At 36.3% G+C, this 23,521-nt stretch overlaps 1 protein-coding gene across 1 annotated transcript; it reads left to right on the forward strand.

Annotated features, from left to right (window-relative positions):
- The first annotated feature begins 11,348 nt into the window (after positions 1 to 11,348).
- Positions 11,349 to 23,089, forward strand: slc43a1a (solute carrier family 43 member 1a). The gene is made up of 14 exons (XM_059521245.1): positions 11,349 to 11,505; positions 11,668 to 11,845; positions 12,071 to 12,126; positions 12,648 to 12,724; positions 15,660 to 15,752; positions 16,722 to 16,852; positions 17,534 to 17,631; positions 17,746 to 17,892; positions 17,966 to 18,001; positions 18,113 to 18,245; positions 19,591 to 19,720; positions 20,746 to 20,819; positions 21,068 to 21,191; positions 22,462 to 23,089. The coding sequence occupies exons 1-14, from the start codon at positions 11,349 to 11,351 to the stop codon at positions 22,651 to 22,653; spliced, it is 1,626 nt and encodes a 541-aa protein (XP_059377228.1). The 3' UTR covers positions 22,654 to 23,089.
- The last annotated feature ends 432 nt before the right edge of the window (positions 23,090 to 23,521 follow it).

The raw sequence follows: 23,521 nt of genomic DNA on the forward strand, positions 1-23,521 counted from the left end.
AATGATGACTACTAGAACGACAGTACGTTCAACTATTAATAGGAGAGTGTTTTCATCACATCCTGGAAGGAAACACTGTTGAGAGTGAAAAAGATGAGAGAAATGAACTTAAAGTAACATGGCAACATAATATCTGACTTTTATCAAATGTTTTGATCCAGTCAATAAATTAAAACCAACAGCATGATTTCATTCATTTCTGGTAGGATTGTTATAGTAAACTAAAAAAAATGGAAAATGGAAAAACTATACACAGGTTTAAAAATAATAATAAAAATGCCAAAAAAAAAAGTTTTTTATTTAGTGAGTGAAGTGATGTGACGTGACATTAAAACTTAACCTAAAAAAAAAATCATTTTTGACACAAACACGCAGATAAAATATTTCGCTTTCCAATGTGAAAAAAAAAAAAGTTTCTAAACATTTTATAGTAGCCGGATTCATTATGATTTTGGAGTTTCTACATGCTAAAGGTCTATTTCAGCCAGTCATTTCTATTTCTTGCAACTACACTGAAAACTATTTGGTGTGCAAACAGTTGCTACACACTGAATTAAATGACTGAAGCAGAAGAATAGAAAGTCTTGGAATATGGAAAGTCCAAAATAGTATTTTCTAGTAAAAACACACTCCGATAATCATAATCTTCATTTAGAATTTCAAAATCCAGTTCAGAAATTATCATTTAAAACCTTTTTTGTCAGTATTTATCACTGCTAAGCCCCTTTATATGTTTGCCTCTAAAAAAGGAAACATCAGAAAATAAATGGATTTGAAATGTTTTAAAATAGACATGAAAGTGCTAATAAAAAGTTAAGTGTTCTGGTGCCATCATGTGGATATAAAAGCAGCTTTTGACTGAGTGAGCTGCTCACTGTGACCCCTGAGAGCCGAAGAGTTGATCCTCAGAATAAACTCAAGTGTGTTTCTGCCTCAGAAGTGGAGCTGGTCTTCTACTGAAGTTTTACAATGAAACTCAAGCTCAGCCAAACTGCAAACGTTGCCTGGGGACGAAAATGAAAACCACATGAGAGAGCGAGAGAGATGTCTGTTTATATGTTCGTGCTGATTGCAGTCTGGTCATCATTAAGAACACAGAAATTGAGGAATGATAATAAGGGCTAATTTGCGAGGAATTTAAATCTCATCAAAGCACTTGAGGCCGTCTGTGAGGTGATCTGCTATTGTCCGACTGTATTTGTAAATCATAACATGCATAAAGGGTGGGGGGGGGTGTCATTCCTGCAAAATGTGAAATTAAATTTAATCAGATGAAGGAAGATGCTTGTTTGTGATGTATTTCCTGATCTGTGTCTGTGCCGGATGACAAACATGTGATGCTTGGAAAATTCATATTGGACAGTATTTCAGATTGAAATATTTTTATTGTCACTACTGACTCTTTCAATTAGAAACTTGCAGATTTTACAATATATGCTACGCATTTTACATTTAAAATACTGTCCTAGAGAATTGCAATTAATTAATTATGAGTCACGAGAACTTATACAGTAAAAATATAAAATACAATTTTACTGTTTTTTTTTTCAATGATTTAAAAATGTATGGTGAAAATATAGGCCTATATTATATATAAAAAACACTACATGTACATGTAAATAATATAAAATAACATTACAATAATAATAGTATTTAACTATAATCATTGAACAAAGCAAATGCTAAACATTTGACTTTTTTTCATATTGAGACATGTAATTGTTTACCTGAAGGTTATGTACAAAAAAAAAAAACATGTCATTATTAAAAACATTATTCACTTAAATTGTGCAATTCATGTAATTCAACAAAAAAAAAATGTGTGAATGGGCAATTTCAGATTTCATATTGAAAAACACAGTAAAATATTATTTAATTATTTTAAAACGCAGGGTTTAAGTTAGATTTTTCCAAGGTTGTTATATCAACATTATATACTAGTCAATAAAACCCACAGCTATGAACTGTGAACATACAGGTAGAGGCAAATTTGTCAGTGTATTTTTACATTTGAAAATGTGTACATTTCTAGCGATTTCTTTTTACCAATCAATTTTTAAGGTTTTTTTTTATTATTCTTTTTTTATTACTTTAATGCAATCTATTAGCACATCCCAACAGCATAAAGCAACAGCATCTAGTGGCAAGAAAAAGTATGTGAACCCCACGAAATTGGTTGGTTTTCTGCATTAATTGGTCTTGAGTATAAGTCAGAGAAGTCAGCTGACAACACATATTATAATCTTTATTGAAAAGATCACATTGAGCATGAGCGCTGTGTAAAAAACAAAAACACTTATCTTTATGGGTCCAGAATCCCAAGCGACTAAAATGACAACGAAAGCAGACACTGTTGGATTTGCATTCTGATAGAAATTATTTTAATATGCATGAAAACTGACAATGATTTTGTGTACAGGGCATGGTAATAATAAGGTAAAGTCTTTCTGCTTCAAAATGTCATGTTTGCTTCACTGTTACTTGCCATTTGTGAGATCTACATGCAATTTCTGAGTGGAAATTGCTTCGAAGTACATTTTTGTAGATTGTAGAGTTCAGCTGACATTTGTCGAATCACAATGTATAGAGCAAAATAATGCAAAGATTTGGTAACATGTCCCATTTCTGATACGCATCCACTGATTTGCAGTAGAAATTGTGCAGTCGTTCTGAAAATATGTTGAAAGATTGCAGTCTTCCCGCTTTTAATTCATTGTGTTACATGCCATTTCTTTGTAATTATTTGTGACTTTCTGAGTGAGTAAGTACATTTTAGCGTACTGACTGTAAAGATATCTGTTGAATAACAAAGTAATAATGCATTGTAATAATGCAATGCATAGTGGATGCATCTCTGCAATGCATCCACTGATTTACAGTAGCAATTTTGCTTGGCTTGTAAAGGGTTAAAGTTGGAAAACTGCAGGAGCAGTAGAAAGCTCCTCGGTATTGTCAGCTTCAGCAGCATCTTCACTGATGTCTGTCACCAAAGCTGTTCTTCATCAGTCTCTCATCCCAATGTTTTCTTACACGGAGTAATTTCCCTGTCTGGATTCTGTTTATAACTTTGAGTTCATGATCCTAATCTGTAACGCTGACTTCTCTCTTTGAACGCCCCTCGTATGTTTGGATTATTGGATTACATCAGCACTGAATTTGGAAATGATTTATTGATGGACTGCAGATTTAGCTTTGAAGCTTTAATTGTTCACAGTGTCGTTGATACCGAAGGCATTACTTTGAATCTATTCTGAGTGTATTTATAAAAAGGGATCAGGTTACTTTACAATTTGTTTCATTTGGAATCGGTAACGGATTGCATTTTGTAATCTGCCAGCACAGTTCTACCTTAGGGTTTGTTCATTTCAGTGTTAATCTTATGTTAGACATGTTAATAAATCTATTATTATTATGAGTATTATTTATTTATTTTTAACACAAACAGCTTTTGTGCCTCTTTTTTCAGAGCTCCACACAACCACTATTATCAATATTCGTTAAAATTGTTTCATGAGCGCAGTTAAATTAAGGCTAAGGTTTTCACTAGTTCTTCTTCTCTCCTGTGTATGTGTGTATGACAATCCTTCAACAGATAAGTGTGTTGTGTGTATGCCAGGTTACAATGAAACATGTGCTCTTTAAACATGTACACAAGACACTTATTACACATCCAGATCTTGATCCACTTCAACATATTCTTACAATCCCCCAGCAGAGGTCAGCCTTGCCTCATCATCTTCACTCTTTATTACCCATCATCTGATTAAAGGCTCTCATATGAAGAGCACTTGGTAAAGTTTGCATGTTTTCTTGTTCTGCTGATAAATCCAACCTGTTATAATATATAATATCAAGAGCAATTGAACACACACACACACACAGAGTTTTTTATAATCAATACATTTCAAATATGAATAATACAAACATAGTTTATAATATAATAACATAAAAGTATACAATTATTTTAAAACGTGAACTATTTTGAGACTATGGTGATATTCTTATTTGATGCAATTTGCTAAATACTGAATTTGCATGCCTTTCCATTAAAAACAATGAGATTTAGCAAATCTTATTCCAAAGAAATTGCCAGCAGGTGGCACTATATAATTTATATTTCTTATTACAGTTGTTCTAGATGGCTAACCCACAATTCATGAAACAATTCACCATTTTCTCACGACTATAAACACAGTCTCAAAACTAAACACATACTTGTGCAAACTTCAGATTCATGGTCAAACTCAAACAGTTTAGTTAAAAACATGTTCTCGTTTGTCAGACTCAAAGTTTGGCCGCAGATGACACACAAACCTATCAAACACACACTGCAGATACAGTAAATTCAGCATTAAACTGAAAGAAAAGTTGCCTATCGGTAGAATCTTTCAGTTGATGAAAAGCACTAGAAGAGTAAAGTACAAAAACTGAATATACAGTAAACACACGTTGGACTGTACCGTCAGTTACTGTAAAATAAATAAATCATGAATGAATGAATGAATAAATAAATGCATTCAGACTTGTCTGCCTTGTCTCTCATTTCTGCACAAATACAGTAAGGACTACTTGGCTACAGTTCAATTCAACAGTAAAGAGTTTGTGTTACAGAATTTACTGTAATCATGAAGGTTCTGTCATCTGAAGTACTGCTGCTATGAACAGGACTGTAAGTGTGATGTAGGTGTTGTGTAAGTATTGAAACTGAACCTGTAGGCCTAACTTCCTTAAGTGTGAACATGCTCAATTACATGCTTTGACCTCATCCCTACCAGGATTCATTTTCATAATCATCTGTGCTCCTGTCCATATCATCCTGAGATCCTGACCTGTGTGCACTGAATGTTCACACGTGGATAACTGTGTGCCGTCTGGGTTCATTTTTTGCTGCTCGAGTAAGTTCATTATATTGTGTGTTTGTGTTTTCTGAATGAGAACATGGTTAAACCTGAGAAAAATGATGGAGTTTCTGTGAAGAGTTTGTGTAGAGCAAATCAGACCGTGTGCACAACAGGTGAAAAGTGTTTTGAGAAACGGGTCTTTGTTTTTCGAGAACTGGATGAATGTTTGGAAAACTGGGCCAAATGAATCAGATATAGTGTGTTTGCAATCAATAAAAACTGTAAGGCAGCTCTTAATTTATAATTTCACGTTTAATAAGCAAATATGTTGCATTTAAAGGATGTGTATTGAGTATTGAAAAATTCACACAATGCATTACTAATCTTTATATTTGATTATATTTATACATGGCCCTTAGGAAAAATAACCATATTATAGCAAAAGTGTAGTTATTATTTAATTATTATTATTATTATTATTTTGACTACTGTGTAATGTGTAGTTAATGTTAATTACTGTGTAGTTACCATGGTTTAACTATAGCAGCCAAGATTTTTTTTTTTTTTTTTTTTCTAGTAAAACCATAGTTAATTTATATCTTTCGCATTGTTTAATGTGATTAAATATTCTGAGTAATGGTCCATACCCAACAAGCCTGTTATACATAAATGATCAAAACACTTAGTGTAAAATATTAAAATAAAGTTTAAAGGATTATAATATGACCAGTGTTGACGAAAGTTAGGCTACTTTTTAAAGCAAAGTACTTCCTAAAACAAAGTAACAAAATAAGTTACTTAGTTACTCTTATGGTATGTACTGCATTATGTTACTTATCATCTGCCTCATTTTCCCCTATTCAGAAACAAACAAACAAAAAGAAACATGTTTATCTAAAGTCATTAGTATGGTTGGTATAGTATCATCGAAGGTCAGCAGCAAAGAATCTCGTTAATAAAATAGAATTAAATACATAAAGGATATTTGTATTGTTTAACATGTGCAGTCAGTTTACTGTTTACTTTACAATGAAACTCGCTGTAAGAAGGTTACCATGGTAAACGTGTTCGAAAAAATGCAACAGTTGCCACAATAAAACCGTGCCGACTTTTTTACATCAAAAACTGATACATAAGATGTCAAAGTTATCAAAACAGAACCCCTTATAACATTTAAGGACTGCTCTGTTTAAATTGAGGATCTAATAACTGAGGTATGGATGCATTGGCTTATAACGGCCTGATTCAGAACAGAGAGTGTGTTACTGTAAGTTACGCCCATGAACAAACCAACGAGCATGTGTGTTAAAAGAGGAATAGTGAGGAGGGAGCTTCTGTTAAACATGAGAGGTTAGTATGAAGACTTCTGGAGATCTATCCCAGCTGCTCTGAAGACACAAGAAGCCGAAGCTCCGCTCAGATAAACTAGTTTGGCGGCAAAAAGAATACTTTGTTACATTTGTATTTTGTTTGAACGCCGGCACGAGAGAGAAAACCAGGAAATAACGCGCGGCTGGCATCTGGAAATTGAACAAAAAATGAAGTAAGTTGTTTAAATTGAGTTATATGCTTACTACATCTAGTATTACAAAAATATATATATTTGGGGACAAACGGTCGTTTTGAGTTGATGGATTCAGTGTAAATACAGACTTTGGTAACTACAAATAGTACAGTGGAGACACGTGGCGACTGAGACGTGAATACTTGCTTTGTTTTCCCGCGTTTCACTTATTTCTCAAATATGTATTTTCTATATATATATAAAAAAACTGGAAAGCCCATGTTTAGTGTTTTAAATTAACTCAAATGTATTTTACATGAGCTATTAACGTTTTATTATATTGTGGAAGGCTTGTTTTATTGTAGCATATGGCGCGAGCTGGAGAAACTTTGAGTTTGTTTGATCCAGAAGAGAAATCGACAGTCCAGTGGTGTTTCTCAGTGAGACACGCTGAGAAACCAAGCCTTTTGTCCTTGGGGGAAAGGGAGAGGCCAAAATTCTGGTTTCAGAAAGGGTCCATACATGGAACAGAAAACCATTTCCCGTTTAGTGACTAGAGATGACGATATTAACATTTTGATATCGGAATAATCACGGTAAAGTGCTGACATATAGATCGTTCCACCAAGTTTTATATATATGTATGTATGTGTGTGTGTGTGTGTGTGTGTGTGTGCGCGCGCGTGTGTGTGTGTCTGCATTTAAAATCAGTAGTTACATTTTGTTTACATAAACACTAAAAACAGTAACATAACAAATGTCTGAATTGTAATGGACAACTTGACTGACAAAATAAAATGTTAAACCTCACATTTCAGCCTTTAAATAAAGAAAATATTTAAGTCAAAATGATAGTTGATTAATAAATGATTATATATTTTATCTGCTCTGTGAGTAATTCTAGGTTCCTTATCCGAATTCTTTAAATATAGAGAATCAACTGGTCAAAATTTACGGCAGGGCATTAAAATCAATCCATTTTTTTTGTGGCCAGACAAAAACTGCACACACACAGGCAAATGTAGATGTAGCTCTCTGTAAATGCACTCTCTGTCAGCAGGTGGCGCTGATGGAATAGCAGAATTAGAGTCTGATAGCATACATATATCATGGAGACGTCTATTTAACATCTAAAAGACATATTTTTTAGAGTGAGACTTTACATGTCACAATTCTGACTGTTTCCCATCAGATTTTTCTTTTCAAGTTTCAGTTTTGCAAAATAAAAGTAATTCTGACTTTTATACATTTTTTCTACAATTCTGACTTTTCTTCTCAGAAATTTTAATATCTCTCTATTCTGAGTTTATATCAAACAATTCTGCTTATTTTATTTTTTAAGAAAGATTTTTCCATTTAAAAGATTTGATTCTTTATCAGAGGAGCTCACGAAAAGAGTTGATTCGATTATTACTAGAGAGCGTAAAGGACTCGACACTTTATATTTCATTCTCCACCAGACCATAGTCACTTCATTGGAGGTGGGGAAGATGGTAATATATCCTGACATCATGTGGCTTTTAGTGAGGGTCACTCAGGGTCAGGCATAGATAGAGAGAGGACACAAATGAAAACTTAAGGGCACACTTAATATTTCAATCATAAAATGCTCTCATGACCTGGACTTTATTATAAAACATTTTCTGCTTAAACTTTTAGAGAAAGATGCATCTGCTCTTTCATGTGTACACACAGGGTCAATGGTAAAAATTCACTGGGCCAGGGTCCAGAACTAGCACTTCATACAGGCCATCCTCTATTTCTCTGCTCATACGTACTTTAGAGGACATTAGCGGACCCCTTTAAACAAACACACTGAACGTCACGTTGTTCAAGTCGAGTGACGCTCAACTCAGTAGACAGAGCTGTTAATAGTTAATTTTTAACTGTGCAGTGTGAGAAATGTGGCTTGCACACCTGTATACCAAGAGGTCTACAGCAGATGCCTAATGTTTTTACTAAACACAAGACGCCCGAAACCATCTTCATGCTTACTGTAAACAAACACACACACACACACACACGTGCAACTGACCACGACTCGATCCCGAGGAAAACTGAAAAAGTGTGATCTGTCCAAATGCGGATTGATTTCGATCACTGCCAAACCTGCTATTCCTCATTCAGGAGAAGGTGAATGGAGATCTTTTTAAGCACGTGTCTTAACATGCTGTGTGCATTACAAAAAAAATCCATTCATAAGCCTAGCTTTTGAGGACAAAGAAGTCTAGTGGACTGTGTCTAATCCGAATCAGTGTCCTGCTAAGATCCCTGCACTTTCTGCTCTCTTTCTTTGTATTGCCTGTATTCTCCCACCATTACTCTGATCTCTTTTTTTTCTGTGTGTGTGTGTGTGTGTGTGTGTGTGTGTGTGTGTGTGTGTGTGTGTGTGTGTGTGTGTGTGTGTGTGTGTGTGTGTGCATGATAGTGGGTGTTTTGGTTATCTGAGTTATAATGACCGATCCCTTTCTGTCATGTCATGGCATAAGTTGACCCTGTTTTACAAACAAAAACATTGACGCATTAGAGCAAAGTCAAATTATCTCTAGAATAAGAAGAGTCTTGTTAGTATGGTTGAACTGGATCTTCAAAGATCAGCAGCAAAGACATTAGTTAATAAATTGGGATTAGATAAATTTGTGTTATTTAACATGTTTAATTATTGCAGGTCTGCGTGATATTCTTAGTTTGCATTTCAATGTTTTAATTTATATTGATGAATACAATTTTTTATTTTTGCGAGTGGGATGAATTAATGCACATTTCACATTTTGTCTAGAGCTACATATTGTTTCCTTCGCGCACACAACTACTCTGTACTTTTGATTTCTCCCAATATGGGGACAGGAGACTTGTCAGTCAGTAAATAGACAAACAAAGTAACTGGTGTTACTTTTTGGAAAAAGTAACTCAGATATTTTCTTGTAGATTAAAAAGTAATGCGTTACTTTACTAGTTACTTGAAAAAAGTAATCTGATTACATAACTCAGAACTCCAGGAGGACAGCCCATCGATTTAGCGACACAACAGACCTGTAACAGCAACCCCTCTCTACTGAACGAGCTGAACACCTTCTTTGCTTGCTTTGAGGCACCACTGCACAGAAGAGTCCACCTCCTCCCGGTGACCAGGTGATGACGCTGACCCCAGACAGCATGAGCAGATCCTTCAGTAGGATCAATGCACGCAAAGCTCCGGGTCCTGACAACATCCCTGGGAGTTTACTGAGAGACTGTGCAGCAGAACTCACTGATGTCTTCACAGACATTTTCAACATCTCACTGAGTCAGGCTGTTGTTCCCACATGCTTCAAAACTACAACCATCATTCCAGTCCCGAAGAAGCCGTCTCCATCCTGCTTCAATGACTACCGTCCTGTTGCACATAGCCATCACCACGGCCCTCCACTCACCACTAGACAAAAAAGACTCATACGTCAGAATGCTGTTCATCGACTTTCAGCATTCAACACAATCATCCCAGCTGGGGCTCAACACTTCACTGTGCAACTGGCTGTTGGACTTTCTGACTGGAAGACCTGATGGCAGCAACACATCCAGCACCATCACACTGAACACTGGGGTCCCCCAAGGATGTGTGCTGAGCCCCCTCCTCTTCACTCTACTGACCCATGACTGCACACCGTCACACAACTCCCACCTCTTCATTAAGTTTGCGGATGACACAACTGTGGTGGGTTTCATTAGCAACAGAGATAAGACAAACTACAGGAGCGAGGTGAGCCGCCTGGCCGGATGTTGCAGTAACAACAATCTCTCTCTGAATGTGGAGAAGACGAAGGAGATTGTTGTTGACTTCAGGAGAGTGCACACTCAACATACTCCTTTGACGATCAGTGGACTCACTTTGTGCAGCATTACTACCTCATTCAACTACCTCTTCTGTCAGTTTCAATAAAGAACTGCTCTCTGAGCTTTTTGACATTTTAATCAGACTGAATAAGCTTTTTTGCACTACAATCATTTTATCTGCACTGTTTGTTTACTTTACTGGTTTGCACTATCTGCCACGTGCCTTGAATTGCTTTATTTAAATTTATTTATTCATTTATTTTTTTCACATGCCCTTATTTGTATTGTTGTATTTTATATTTAATCTGTATCTGTCTCTATTTTTATGCTCTACTGTTAGTGGTAACTGTATGCACCAATGGTCTGAGAGCAACACAGTTTAAATGTTCTCTATGTATGTGCTGTACATGTGAAAGAATTGAGAATAAAGCAGACTTGATAAACTTGCTTTACCTGTAATATGCATGTGCATGTGTAATTTGTATTGCTTGTGGGTTTTATTGCAAGTGGTTTCACAAACAGCAGTGCATGCAATTCGGTTGGGTACACCCCTATTAAGAGAAAGCTTTTGTGTGTCAGTTGTAGCAAATGTTAGGGAGTGTCTCTGTTTTACATCTCACAGTAAACTCCACATTGAAGAGTAGAGTAATGATGCTGAAAATTCAGCATTGCATCATAGAAATAAATTACAGTTTACTATATATTCACATAGAAAACGTTTTAAATTGTAATAATATTTAAAAAACATTACTGTATAAATCTTACCAACCCCAAAATGTTTAACGGTAGTGTATAAAAAAACAAATGTATTGTATAAATATTCATCTATAAATGTAATTTATAATGCAGCCTATGTATTCATGCACGTATATTAAATTATATTATACCATAAAGTGATTGCGGAGTGGAATTCATAAATCACAGAGAAGAGATTTCAGTATTATTTACACCATCACATTATTGATTTTATGTTGTTTTTAAAAGATTTGGTTTAAAGATTTGTGTATGGTAATGACTTGGGCCCACAAAAGCTGACAAGATTGCACATCTTTAAAATGCAGTCCTCAAAAGATTATGCCAGTAAATCAGCTAAAGTAGCTAAATTGGGTTTCCAGAAACGTATATATTTTTTACATGCTAGTGTTTACTGACTGAGCCCTGACACTGTTTTTCTCTGTCTGGATGATAGGATGTTTGCTCCGTCTGAGTCGCTGGCGTACAGGAGGCGCTGGTGGATGGCCGTCACAGCCGTGTTGGAGAATCTGTCGTGTTCAGCCGTGCTGTTGGGCTGGGGCTCTCTGCTCATCATGCTCAAAGGACAGGGCTTTTACTCCCACTTGTGTGAAGGTAATCAGTCATAGAAGTCAAGCAGATCACAAGACGGTCACTAACAAGCTCCAAAAGAAAACCGAGCCAGGGTTCCTGGGAAACTTGAACTGAATGGAGACTTTAAAACTTAATAAGTCTCTGTCTCTTTCTTTAATTGACCTCCACTCTCTCTTTATGTAGAAAATAAGACTGAGAGTGTGAACACTAGTGCACAAGATGATTGGCCCAGTTGTGTGGAACAGGAAGAAATGCTGAACTTGGGCTTCACCATTGGCTCATTTCTGCTCAGTGCCGCCACATTGCCTTTGGGTATATTGATGGACCGGTTTGGCCCCAGGCCTCTGCGCCTCGGGGGAAGGTGAAGACACTCCTACACACTAATTCTTTGAGTGCTTGCTGTGTTTTACAATGCCATCACTCCATCAAGTAGAAACACATTTTTTAAGAAAGCACTTGAGTCATGAAATCTCTGCATGCGTTTGTGCACATCAAAGCACTAATTAATTTATGCATGTAAGAGCACTTTTACATTCAAGTGGGAATTTATTTAATAATCATTTGTGTGTTGTGTTTTTTTACTTAGTGCGTGTTTTGCGCTCTCTTGTGGGATGATGTCCATATCAGCCTATCATCCAGAAGGTGAGCTGCAAAGAAAAAATACACAAATAATCTGCATGAGTCTTCAAATTACAGAAATAATCTATCCGTCATTCTTCCAATAATGGCTGGAGTTTTTTTTTATAAATATTAACATTCAAAAAAAAAATTGATAGTCAGTAGAGGCTATTTTAGGCTATTGTTGCTGAATTTAAATATAGATCAATGTGCAATCAGTATACTGGCAGGAATGATTAATTAGACATTTTTTGACCAATTTTGTGAATTAACAGAAGTGGTCATTCCTCCTTTAATTAAAAAAATGTAAAATGGTATTTTATATTTACAAGTCAATTTTGTGTAGAATTTTTGTGTTCATAAATATTCACAGTCATACCCGGATTCTCAAATGTTGCATTTAGTAGCAAATTTAGCATATGAATTCTACTGTGTACAGAAGACACATAAAATTAGATTTGTCATATCAAAGTCATTGCCACAGTTTTGAGTTGTTAAAGCACATCTTTTGATTGTGTAATGATGGTTTGTGCCTTCTGTTCTAGTCCTCTCTGCACTCATTTTTCTGGCGCTTTCACTCAACGGCTTCGGAGGGATCTGTCTGACCTTCACATCTCTCACGGTAAGAAAAAAGAGAAAATGGTGGAGAAGGGAGTACACATGGATGTTTTGTGGTGCAACTGACACACAAAGCTTTTTGAAGTTTATTTTGTCCGGACAGGTGTGTGTGTTTGTGTATTTATGTGTTTGGGCCAGTAAGAGGATTGACGCACATATCTGAAGGAGAAATTCTGGCTTTTTCAGTGCCCACCAATCAGAAGGCTAAACTGCCCACACGCCTTCTCTTACGCCCTCTCCCTCCCATCAACCTCTAGATGAAATGGGCAAGGGCACAGACGTTGTACCCACATCAACAAACAGATTGTGACTTTCCAATCTGTTTAGTAATATCACCTGGTGTGGGAAAGAATGACTATATATATCAGCTGCCCTCAGATAGCCCACTGCTATCATGCAGATGCCAAAACACACTTATCCTTGTTCATACACATGGCTAATCTAGGGTTGCACAGGTATGTGTGCACACTGTCCTACACATGACAACACACACTGCTTCATTTCAGTGTCCTGTTGTACGCTTCTGAGAAAAGCACATGCTCTGTGTCTTTAACAGTGTATTACTACCAGCATGGAGACAATAGCAGCTGATATTCCTCTGATCACTTTATTTACCCTTTTTCACTTTGTGCGTGATTTGATGTTATCTGAACTCAACAAGTCAATGACCTCCATGACTTTGTGTGCTATTTTTCCTAGTTCCTTCAAATTGGCAGGGAACCAACCATAAGAAAGACCCATCAAAAATAAGATCTCTTTAATCCCTTGACTAATTGTAATAGACCAATATTTGTCATGCCGATATTAAGACGAAAGCAAATGCAAACTTTTGCTTAAGATGTTTCTTACAATCAAAGGGCCTCACCAACCTCATACCCAACAGTCTCACACTGTGCTCAGATTTTTCTAAAAACCAATGCCTGAAATCAGAATTTATAGAATTAAATAGGAACCTTTACATTTCTTATCAAATTCTTCCAAGATGAAACTACCATTGGTGTGCCTCAAGGTTCTGTATTGGGCCCCTTCCTCTTTCTTAGTATATATAACCTCTCTGGCATCTATCATCCAGGTATAGCACTTTTTACAATACAAAGTTTTTACTATATATTTAGTAGCAGCTTTTCAGTGTTGAATGTCAGTTTATGAACATATGGCAGAAATGTACGGAAGAAATAAAACAATTAAAGACGTATCCATACAGACGATGAACACTAGTTATTATATGATGCAATCAAACTTATAGCAAAATTTGGTAGTTCTGTATGTTATTTCAGAGTTGGCATCATCTGAAGTCCTTTGAGGGGGTGACATCATCTCTTCTCAGGTGTTCTGGATCCAGAATGAAGCTTGTGTAAATCCTAGTTATCACGGGATGTAAATACCGTGGCAGAAACAGAGAAACAAATAGACATAATAAGTGTAGCTGCTTTTCCAACCAAGCAAAATTAATAAGTTTAACCCAAGCTAAAGAATAATAACATTTTACATTACATTTATCAGACGCTTTTATCTAAAGCGACTTACAGTGCATTTTAGCTATAAACCTTTTTTTTACTAGAATGCCTGTTCCCTGGGAATAGAACCCACAACCTTTTGGGCTGCTGACACAATGCTTTACCACTGAGCCACAAGAGCACAATAATGTGCATTTTATTACATATAACTGCAGTTCAAGATTATGAGATGCATTACTTTTAGAATACCTGCCCAAAGAGATGTGTCTTTAATCTAGCTTTAAACAGAGCAAGTGTCTCTGAACCCCGAACATTTTCAGGAAGGCTATTCCAGAGTTTGGGAGCCAAATGCGAAGAAGCTCTACCTCCTTTAGTGGACTTTGCTATCCTAGGAACTACCAAAAGTCCAGCGTTTTGTGTCCTTAGGGAGCTTGATGGATTGTAACATGGTATAAGGCTAGTTAGGTACGCAGGAGCTAAACCATTAAGGGCCTTGTAGGCAAGTGATACTATTTTGTAACTGATACAGAACTTAATAGGTAGCCAGTGCAGAGACTGTAGAATTGGGGTAATATGATCATATTTTCTTGACCTGGAAAGGACTCTGGCTGATGACACATCGCTTTAACTCTGTCTCATTCTGTATGATCCAAGCTGTGCTAAATTATAGATTTTATTTTTATTTTTTACATACCTCTGTAATGTGAACCTTAACATTTCTTATCAAATAACCGTTGGTGTACCTCAAGGATCTGTGTTGGGGTCCCTTCCTCTTTTTAGAATATAACGTCATTGGCATCTATCGTCCACTTAGCTTTTATTGCCATACACTCACACTTTGTCAATAATTGTCTGTTTTATGTCTATATATATTGATGAGGAAATTTAAAAGAGAAACATCTGAGATAAAGTTTTTAAAGTGCTTGCAATAAGCATTGCTGAGATCTCTCTTGAGACAAGAACATCTGAGAAATAATGAACATTGCTTTGGATACTGTATTGGTGTTAAAGGTGTGCTGCCTTCTGTTACAAGTTCAGGTTGAGGTTGTTATGCCACTCTGTGTTTGTGTGTGAAAAGCACAAGGAATACAAATGTGCGTTTTCACAGAAGTGTGTGTTTTTAACCTTCTCATTTCACACAGTGGAGTAAAACACACTCACACATCCTTGTTAGAGTCTGGAAAAATGAAGCAGTGCTTGGAAATTCTTGGAAAACAAATTTGATATATGTCCACACTCCACAGCAGGACTTCCTGCTTACTGAAGCATATATATTTCTCACGCAGCAATGCGTTTGTTTTTCACTCAATTAGTGATACTTGTGGTTGGATATTATGTTCACTTGACACTTAATTTGAGCCATTAGGCAGCCACCCAGATGTATTAGCATCATTTGTTCAATGCAAGTGTAGGCTCTGCTGCCTTTGTTGTGGTTTTTTTCCAATACTGATAATGATTGTGTTTCCTCTCTTCATCTGATAGCTGCCAAACATGTTTGGAAGTCTGAGCTCTACTGTTATGTCGCTGATGATCGGCTCCTATGCTTCATCGGCCGTCACCTTCCCTGGAGTCAAGGTATTTTCTTTGTGTAAATAAAGGTTAAACCTGTTTGACGTGTACAGTTTGCTCTGAATTAAAGCCTGATGAAATGTTGCATCAGATTGAATGAAACTGAATCACCTACATCGCAAGTTTAGAACTCATTGCCTTTAACTTCATAATATAAAAGCAGTTAGCCTAAAGTATGAATTCATTTATTAATTCAAGGTTTTGAGCTATGCTTGTGTACAATCAAATATAAATTAAATACATTAATACATTACATTTGATTTAAAACACATCTGCTGTTAGTGTTACTCTAAAAAAATAAAATTTGTGTTTTCATAACCATTTCTTTCATAATGTAAGTGTACTATTTTGATAGAAATTATTTTTTTTATTGAATGTAATGAAAGTAATTTAAAAGACATTACCATGGCTGCACTTATTTGATTAAATGTGCTGTAAAAACAGTACAATTGTGAAAAATTATTACAGTTTAAAATATCAGTTTTTTTCTATTGTAATAAATTTTAAAATGTGATGCTCCGCTGTATTTTCAGCATCATTCCTCCAGTCTTCAGTGTCACATGATCTTCAGAAATCAGAATAATATGATGATTTACGTACTGCTCAAAAAACATTTCTGATTATTATCAATGTTAAACACAGTTGTGCTGCTCAATATTGTGTGTGGAACTGGTGATGCATTTTAATTTTTCCAGATTCTGTCACTTTTTTTAATTATTTTAAAGCATCCTTGATAAATAGAAGTAATTTCTTTCAACAACAAAAAAAAACTAAAGAATAGATGATATTAGGACCAGGTTGTTCTTTGATATTTTGTCAAGCTGAACCCATTGTTCAACACTTTCCTCAGCCTCATTTAGACCTAAACCCATCAACCAGACACTGCAGACAAGCGAAATGCAATCAAGCATGTCATACAAATGGGACAAACTCATCAATATTGCATCTGCTCTTTGTGTGGGTCTCTTTCTCCAGCTGATATATGATGCCGGGGTCTCGTTTACTGTTATCATGTGGATGTGGGCTGGTCTGGCAGCTCTGGTCTTTCTCAACTGTTTCCTGAACTGGCCAGAAAAAGGCTTTGCTACACCGGAAGAGATTAAGAAGTTAGTACAAGTCCTGTTAACCTCAACAGATGACTCTATTAGTCTGAAAACAGATCTGTGATGTCACTAACCTTTACCCTCTTTGAGGAGTATCACTGAAACCTTCAGAGCGGGGTAGATTACTTAAATTATAACACATTACTGATTTCAAATTACATGACAAAAATGTAGTTAGTAATGCAATCCATTACAGTACACTTTTTAAGTAATATAATAGACTACTCTTGATGTAACGCATTTATCAAATTGATTTAAATAAGATAATCTTGTACAATATTGATATAAAAATACAAATAGATTGAAAATATATTCCATTTTTTGTTTTTAAAAACACTAAGTGCACTAAACATTACATTATGTGGAGGTTTCTTAAAAACTGTGAGTTTAATGAAAAGCTAATAATCAAATAAAAATGTAAAATTCAAATAAATGATTTTTAAATAACATCAATCAAAATTAAACGCTAAAAATAAAAGGCTGTTTTAGAAGGACACATTTAAAAGAGGAATTAGGGAGAATCAATAAATTATGAACGATGTGTAAATAATATGCAATCCATAAAAAATGAACTGAATCTGATTGTGAGTATTTTAAAATGCAATATATATAACTGCAAGGATTTTTGCAATCTGATCACATGCAATCAGCTCTGAATAATAAATCCTTTTTGCAACCATTTAGTAGGAAAGAGATGCGTTCAGATGAAAACCACAAGTCTTCTGTTGAAGAAGCGACGGGAGAAACAGAGAAGCTGTCGGCTGTAGCTCAGGACGCACAACGTAAGACATCTCGAGTCGGAGTGATACATTTTGAGGCCGTTTGTTACAGTTGTGTGAAAGTGTATCTGATGATGTGAAATATAATGTGTGAACTCCTGGAAATCTGTTCCTCAGCTTCGGTGCCGTTCCGGCGCTCCGTGTTCTCTCCCATCTTCTTGTGGAGTCTGATCACTATGGGAATGACTCAGCTGAGAATCATCTTCTTTATGGGAGCCATGAACAAGTTGCTGGAGTTCCTGGTGACCCACGGAGAGCAGCACCGTAAGCCCAGCCACCAAACCCATGCCTATTCACTGTATAAAGCTGTCTTATAATGTGTTTCTGTCTTGTTTAGCTTCTGGAGTACTGGCGCATGAGGCTCAGGAGACAGGTGAGATGAACCCTTCTTAGTCTGATACTGTCCACCAAAACCAAGAACGTTTTTAGGGCCATATTTACAGTATATTCAATGCTTTTATACAGTGTGTATTTGAACTTGCAGTGAGCTTCTACTCGTCCATCTTCGGCACGCTGCAGCTCTTGTGTCTGGTCACCTGTCCTCTGATCGGATACATCATGGACTGGAGGATGAAAGAGTGCGAGGTGGATCAGAAGACGGCACGGGGAGGAAAAGAGTAAGAAACTAAAGTCCTTCTGCTTTCAGAAATAATGTCGCCATCTGGATTTAAAGAAGAAAATGTAAGATTGGAGTGTTATTGCATTATTGGATCACTGTAACTTCACTGATGAACGTACAGCAAGAGCCCGAGCTTCTCTTTCACAGCTTATTGCGCTTGAACAGTCAAACACACATGCAATTACTTCAAACATATCCACATAAACTCAGTCTGTTATGTCTTACGCAAGCAGATTCAGAGCAAATCAGATGTGTAACAGTATTAGATCGGTGCGTTCGTTCTTAAAGGAACAGCAGACTAATAAACGGTAACATCAATGTTAATAAAAAAAACAAACAAAACTAGAGAATAAGAGTCAGTTTATATCTAATGTTTTATTTTTATATTTGATTATTTAATTATTTCTAAAAATGTTAAACCTTGGCTACTGTACCTGAAAAACATTAAATTGTATATATATATATATCTGTTTATTTTATTTAGCATTATTTTTTTATATAAAAGACTTAAATTTTGGCTCACACTTTATTTTAAGGTCCAGTTCTCACTATTAACAAACCATTAACTATGACTTTAGGCTCAAACTCTTAATTTGCTACTTATTAATAATTAAGTTGAGGTATTTGGTAGAATTATGGATGTCGAATATGCTTTAAAAGTACTAATAAAAAGCCTAGATGTTAATGATAGGCATGCTAACAAGCAAGTAGTTAACAGTGACAACTGATCCTTATAATAACGTGTTACCATATTTTTGTATCAAATGATTTTATGTACTAAGAAGTTTGTTTCAGGGTTGCATTGCTTTATTACAGTGTCATAATTGCAGTCTGCTGAAATGGCATTTGTTTTATAATACGAGGTTGACTAAAATAGGAAAGAAGAAAAAACATATTTTAAGGTTCTGTGAGATTTTTTTCTTTAGTACTTATTAAACTATCTACTGTAGTCAAATAGGAAAAATAACACTAAACATTAAACTAGAATCAAATCAATGCATAAATCGAATCAAAATATGGTGAGGTTAAGATCAATCAATCAACTCATGCATGAAAATGATTCCTCATGCTCAATGAAGCACTATTTCACAACTTGGGTCCAATGAATCGTGACATTGTCGTCCTGAGATATAGACATGGGTACATCTATCAGCACGGTAGTTTAAGAAAAGAAAAGCGCATCCTGCATGAGTTTAACTGAAATCCTAGACTCTTCACTATTTGCATATTTAAATACAAACGGCTACTTCTCTTTCTTTTCATTTTTTGCCCGGGAAGAGCATATAAGAAGCAAACAAACCGACTCTCTCCTGACGGCTCTTTGACTTGTTGTCTCCTGTCAGATCTGCTGTGGTGCCGAAGCGTGACGGAAAGATCCAGAAGCTGACCAACGCCATGAGAGCCTTCATCTTCACTAACGTGCTGCTCATCTTGTTTGGGATCCTCTCGCTCGTAGACAACCTTCCTCTACAGGTCGAACAATCTGATCAGCCTCGGTGTCAAGTCTGCTTCATTTCTACAGCGCTGTGCCAAAGAGTGTTAAATTCAGTTCTGCTGTGAATCAGCTCTGAAGAGATGATGTTAAACAGTCGCTCTTTTAGTTAAAGTCAGTTCAGCGTAGATTCGGTTCAGTTTCAGAACTGTGTAAAAGTCTAAACTAAAGCCTAGTTGTCGAATACAGATAGCATTGTAAGCTTAAACTAACCTGATTATTTTAGAGAAATCTCCTGGGTTTCTGTCTGTATCTCTCGTAATATTCAATTTTAACACGTTTTTTTGTGTTTATTAGACAAAGCAGGTCAAGTTTATTTTTATAAAGTCCTGGACATGACATGAATTAATTCCTATGACTCATTAATTTGTTCTTTCTCTCATTTTAGTTAAATCATGGGTTAACACGAGAAGAAATTAAAGAAACATGGAGTGTGGCCGCAAATTAATAAGTCTTAGGAACATAAAGTATTAATATCATTTATTTTTTTTAGCATGTTGAAAACTATTGTGCTGGACAAATATTGTTGTGAAAAATGAGTTTTTCAGGTTATTTAGAAACAGAAAGTTAAAAAACAGCTTTAATTAACAGAAATTATACATGTCTTTTGGTCTATTTAGGGTAAGGGTTAACCATCCTTGTTTAATAAAGAATGACAACTAATGATAAAAATAGTTTTAAAAATCATTATGAATGTAAAAAAAAACAATCCCGATGTTATGATAACACCACAGGGGAATGATGTCATACCCCCCCCCCCCCCAGCTGATTAATGATAAAAACAATGACAGCCAATCAGAATCAAGCGTTGGATGACATCAGCCGTATACACAAATAATAAACAGAACAATCTTTATAGTTATTGTTCTTGATGTGGATGGGTCTTAAAAGTATTTATTTATTTATTTGTAAATCCCTAACTATGGAGCATGAGTTTATTTGCATGAGAACTGGTTTAATTACAGTAAATGGGAATGTTCTAATGACTTTCGTTCTCTTCATCCAGATTCTGACGTTTATTTTGCACACTATGGTACGAGGTTTCATTCACTCGTGTTGTGGAGGACTTTATGCTGCTGTGTGAGTACACACACACACACACACACTGCTTCCTCTAAACCTGTTAAACAGCAAGCAAAGACTCATCCCGCTCTTATAAAATCAGATGTTTATAAAACCTTTATCAGGTTTGCTCTGTCTGTGTGAAGTTTAGCGCAGAGGAACATAGGTTCTGTCGCCTTTATATGTCTTTCATTTCAGTGCCACATGTCAAAATGAAAGAAGCCTCTCTCTCTCTCTCTCTCTCTCTCTCTCTCTCTCTCTCTCAGGTACCCGTCCAATCACTTTGGCACGCTGACCGGGCTGCAGTCTATGATCAGTGCAGTGGTGGCTCTGCTGCAGCAGCCGCTCTTCATTATAATGCTGGGACACTGCAATGGAGACGCTTACTGGGTAAGAAGCGCACTTCTTTACCCGAAAGTATAAGTCATAAAGTCATGTGATCTCATATTTGAGGGCTGTGTAGTCAATGCAGATCTCACGGGGGGCGATCAGATGAGTTCTACATAAACACAAGGCTTGCTGCGGTTGTCTGTTATACAAGCGTTAAGTCCTATACCGATTATATTACTTGTCCACACACTGTCATTTCACTTGTTTATAGAAATACAAATAATTTAGTGGAGCTAGAAGACATACAGTACAGTTCTAAACTGAAAGCATCAGGGGTCTCATTTATAAAACTCTCTGTAGATTTCATCCTAAAAGTGTACGTATGCACAAAAGCTAGATTTTGCATACGCACAAACGTTTTCAGATTTATAAAACTATGCATACGCCAGAACTTGTGGGAAAATCCCTCCTTCCCGAAATCACCATATATGGAGCTTTCAACGCCTAGTTTTATTATGCATGACCTCATCTGCATATCATTTCCATGCATATTCCCATCCACGTAACACCATGTTTAACACCTAGACATTACGGAAATATGATACACATACATTTTTATTGCTAAAAATTGCTAAAAAGTTATGCCTCGCCTGCGTGAAAAACTAGCCCAAAGTTCCACAATGAAAAATATCAAAATGTAATTTCCATACCTAAAATACATTGTTTATGGTTACTGCTCAAAGGCTTTATCCAGTGGCTCTCCTTCACAAACGTAACATTAAGTGCAGTTTTAATTCAAGCATTTCAGTTTGAACTGATGTTGTGTTGAATTAAAAAAAAACAAAAAAAAAGTTTAACCCCTCTGAAGTCTCTGGGGTATATTTGTAGAAACAGCCAAAAACACATTGTATGGGTCACAATGATAAATCTTTCTTTTATGCCAAAAATCATTAGGATATTAAGTAAAGATCATGTTCCATGAAAATATTTTGTAAATTTCTTACCTTACATATATAAAAACGTAATATTTGATTAGTAATATGCATCGCTAAGAATTCATTTGGACAACTTTAAAGATTTTATATTTTTGCACCCTCAGATTCCAGATTTTCAAATAGTTGTATCCCAGACAAATATTATCTGATCCCAACAAACATAAGCTTATTAAGTCAGCTTTCAGAGGACGTATAAATCTCAATGTAACCTTTTTTTTTTTTGTGTGTGGTCTAGGGTCACATGTTGGTCACTGTAGTCGTGATATGCATTTTCTAACCGTTTCATCTCTGCATGCAATTTCGATGATAAATGTGCTTTCTTTCACTCTGATCAGATCAACGTGTGGCTTCTGATCTTCTCATTTGCCGGTTTCTTGTTGCCGGGGTACTTGTTCTACCACCGCAGACGGCTGCTTCAGATGAAGGCCGAGGGAAAAGCAAACGGACACACGCTTGTTGAGAATAAACCGCTAAACCATCCGCTGGTCAACGGACACAGCAACGGTCACGTCCCGCTGGATGACTAGTGGAGCATCACAGGACTGTCACGGGACCGCTCACATTTCAACATGCCATCCTCATTAAACACCAAACCCCTTCTGTTTTTTATTTGTTGTTGTTGATGTATGAGAGACATTCGGCTGATGGCTGCTGAAGCAAACGTCAGATCAGTGTTGTCTTGTTCCATGACTCGACAGTATTTGTACTGGAGCTCTGCTCGAGAAAACAATGCAATGTTTTTAGAGAGTTTTTTCTTGAACTTTGCACACATTGGCTGGAGCGGCGTCCGTCTGCTCGGCGTCTTCACCAAAGAGAAAGAGCAACGCTCGATCGTGTTTATCTATCTTTTGAAAACTTGAGAAACATTCAACATCTGCATCTCAGATGCCACCAAAGACACTGCTTCTTGAACCTCAGGTTCGCTACGTTAAGTGTTATCCCAAACGAGATTCCTTCTGTGTTTGTGTTAGTTTTAGTCACTGAAAGGGAAATGTATTTTTGTATTTATGTGAAGCTTGCAGTAGATGTGCTCTGTAAATAGTGTGAGAGGATATTTACGGTTAGTTTGCGGGATGGGTTTAGTGGGTTTTTTAAAGGTCAGGGTGCAGCCGGGAGGAGCTTTAGATGATGTGCGTAAAGCAGTTCCTCTTTCAGATGTTTCGTGTGAGTCGAGTGCCTTACTGTGTGTTAATATTGAATGTGGGAAACCAAAGCCATTCTTAGACATGGATGCAGTGAAGCCGTATGGGAGCAGTGGAGAATGTGCAAGAGGAAGAAAGCACCAAAATAAATCTGCAGTCAGTCCTTGTGAGTCTTGATTGAGTTCACTTGAAGCATGTCTCCATCTGGTGGAGTCTGAGGTATAAAAACTAACCATCAAGTCCTGAGATCCGA

Source organism: Carassius carassius, chromosome 33 (assembly GCF_963082965.1).
Source record: "Carassius carassius chromosome 33, fCarCar2.1, whole genome shotgun sequence".
NCBI lineage: Eukaryota > Metazoa > Chordata > Actinopteri > Cypriniformes > Cyprinidae > Carassius > Carassius carassius.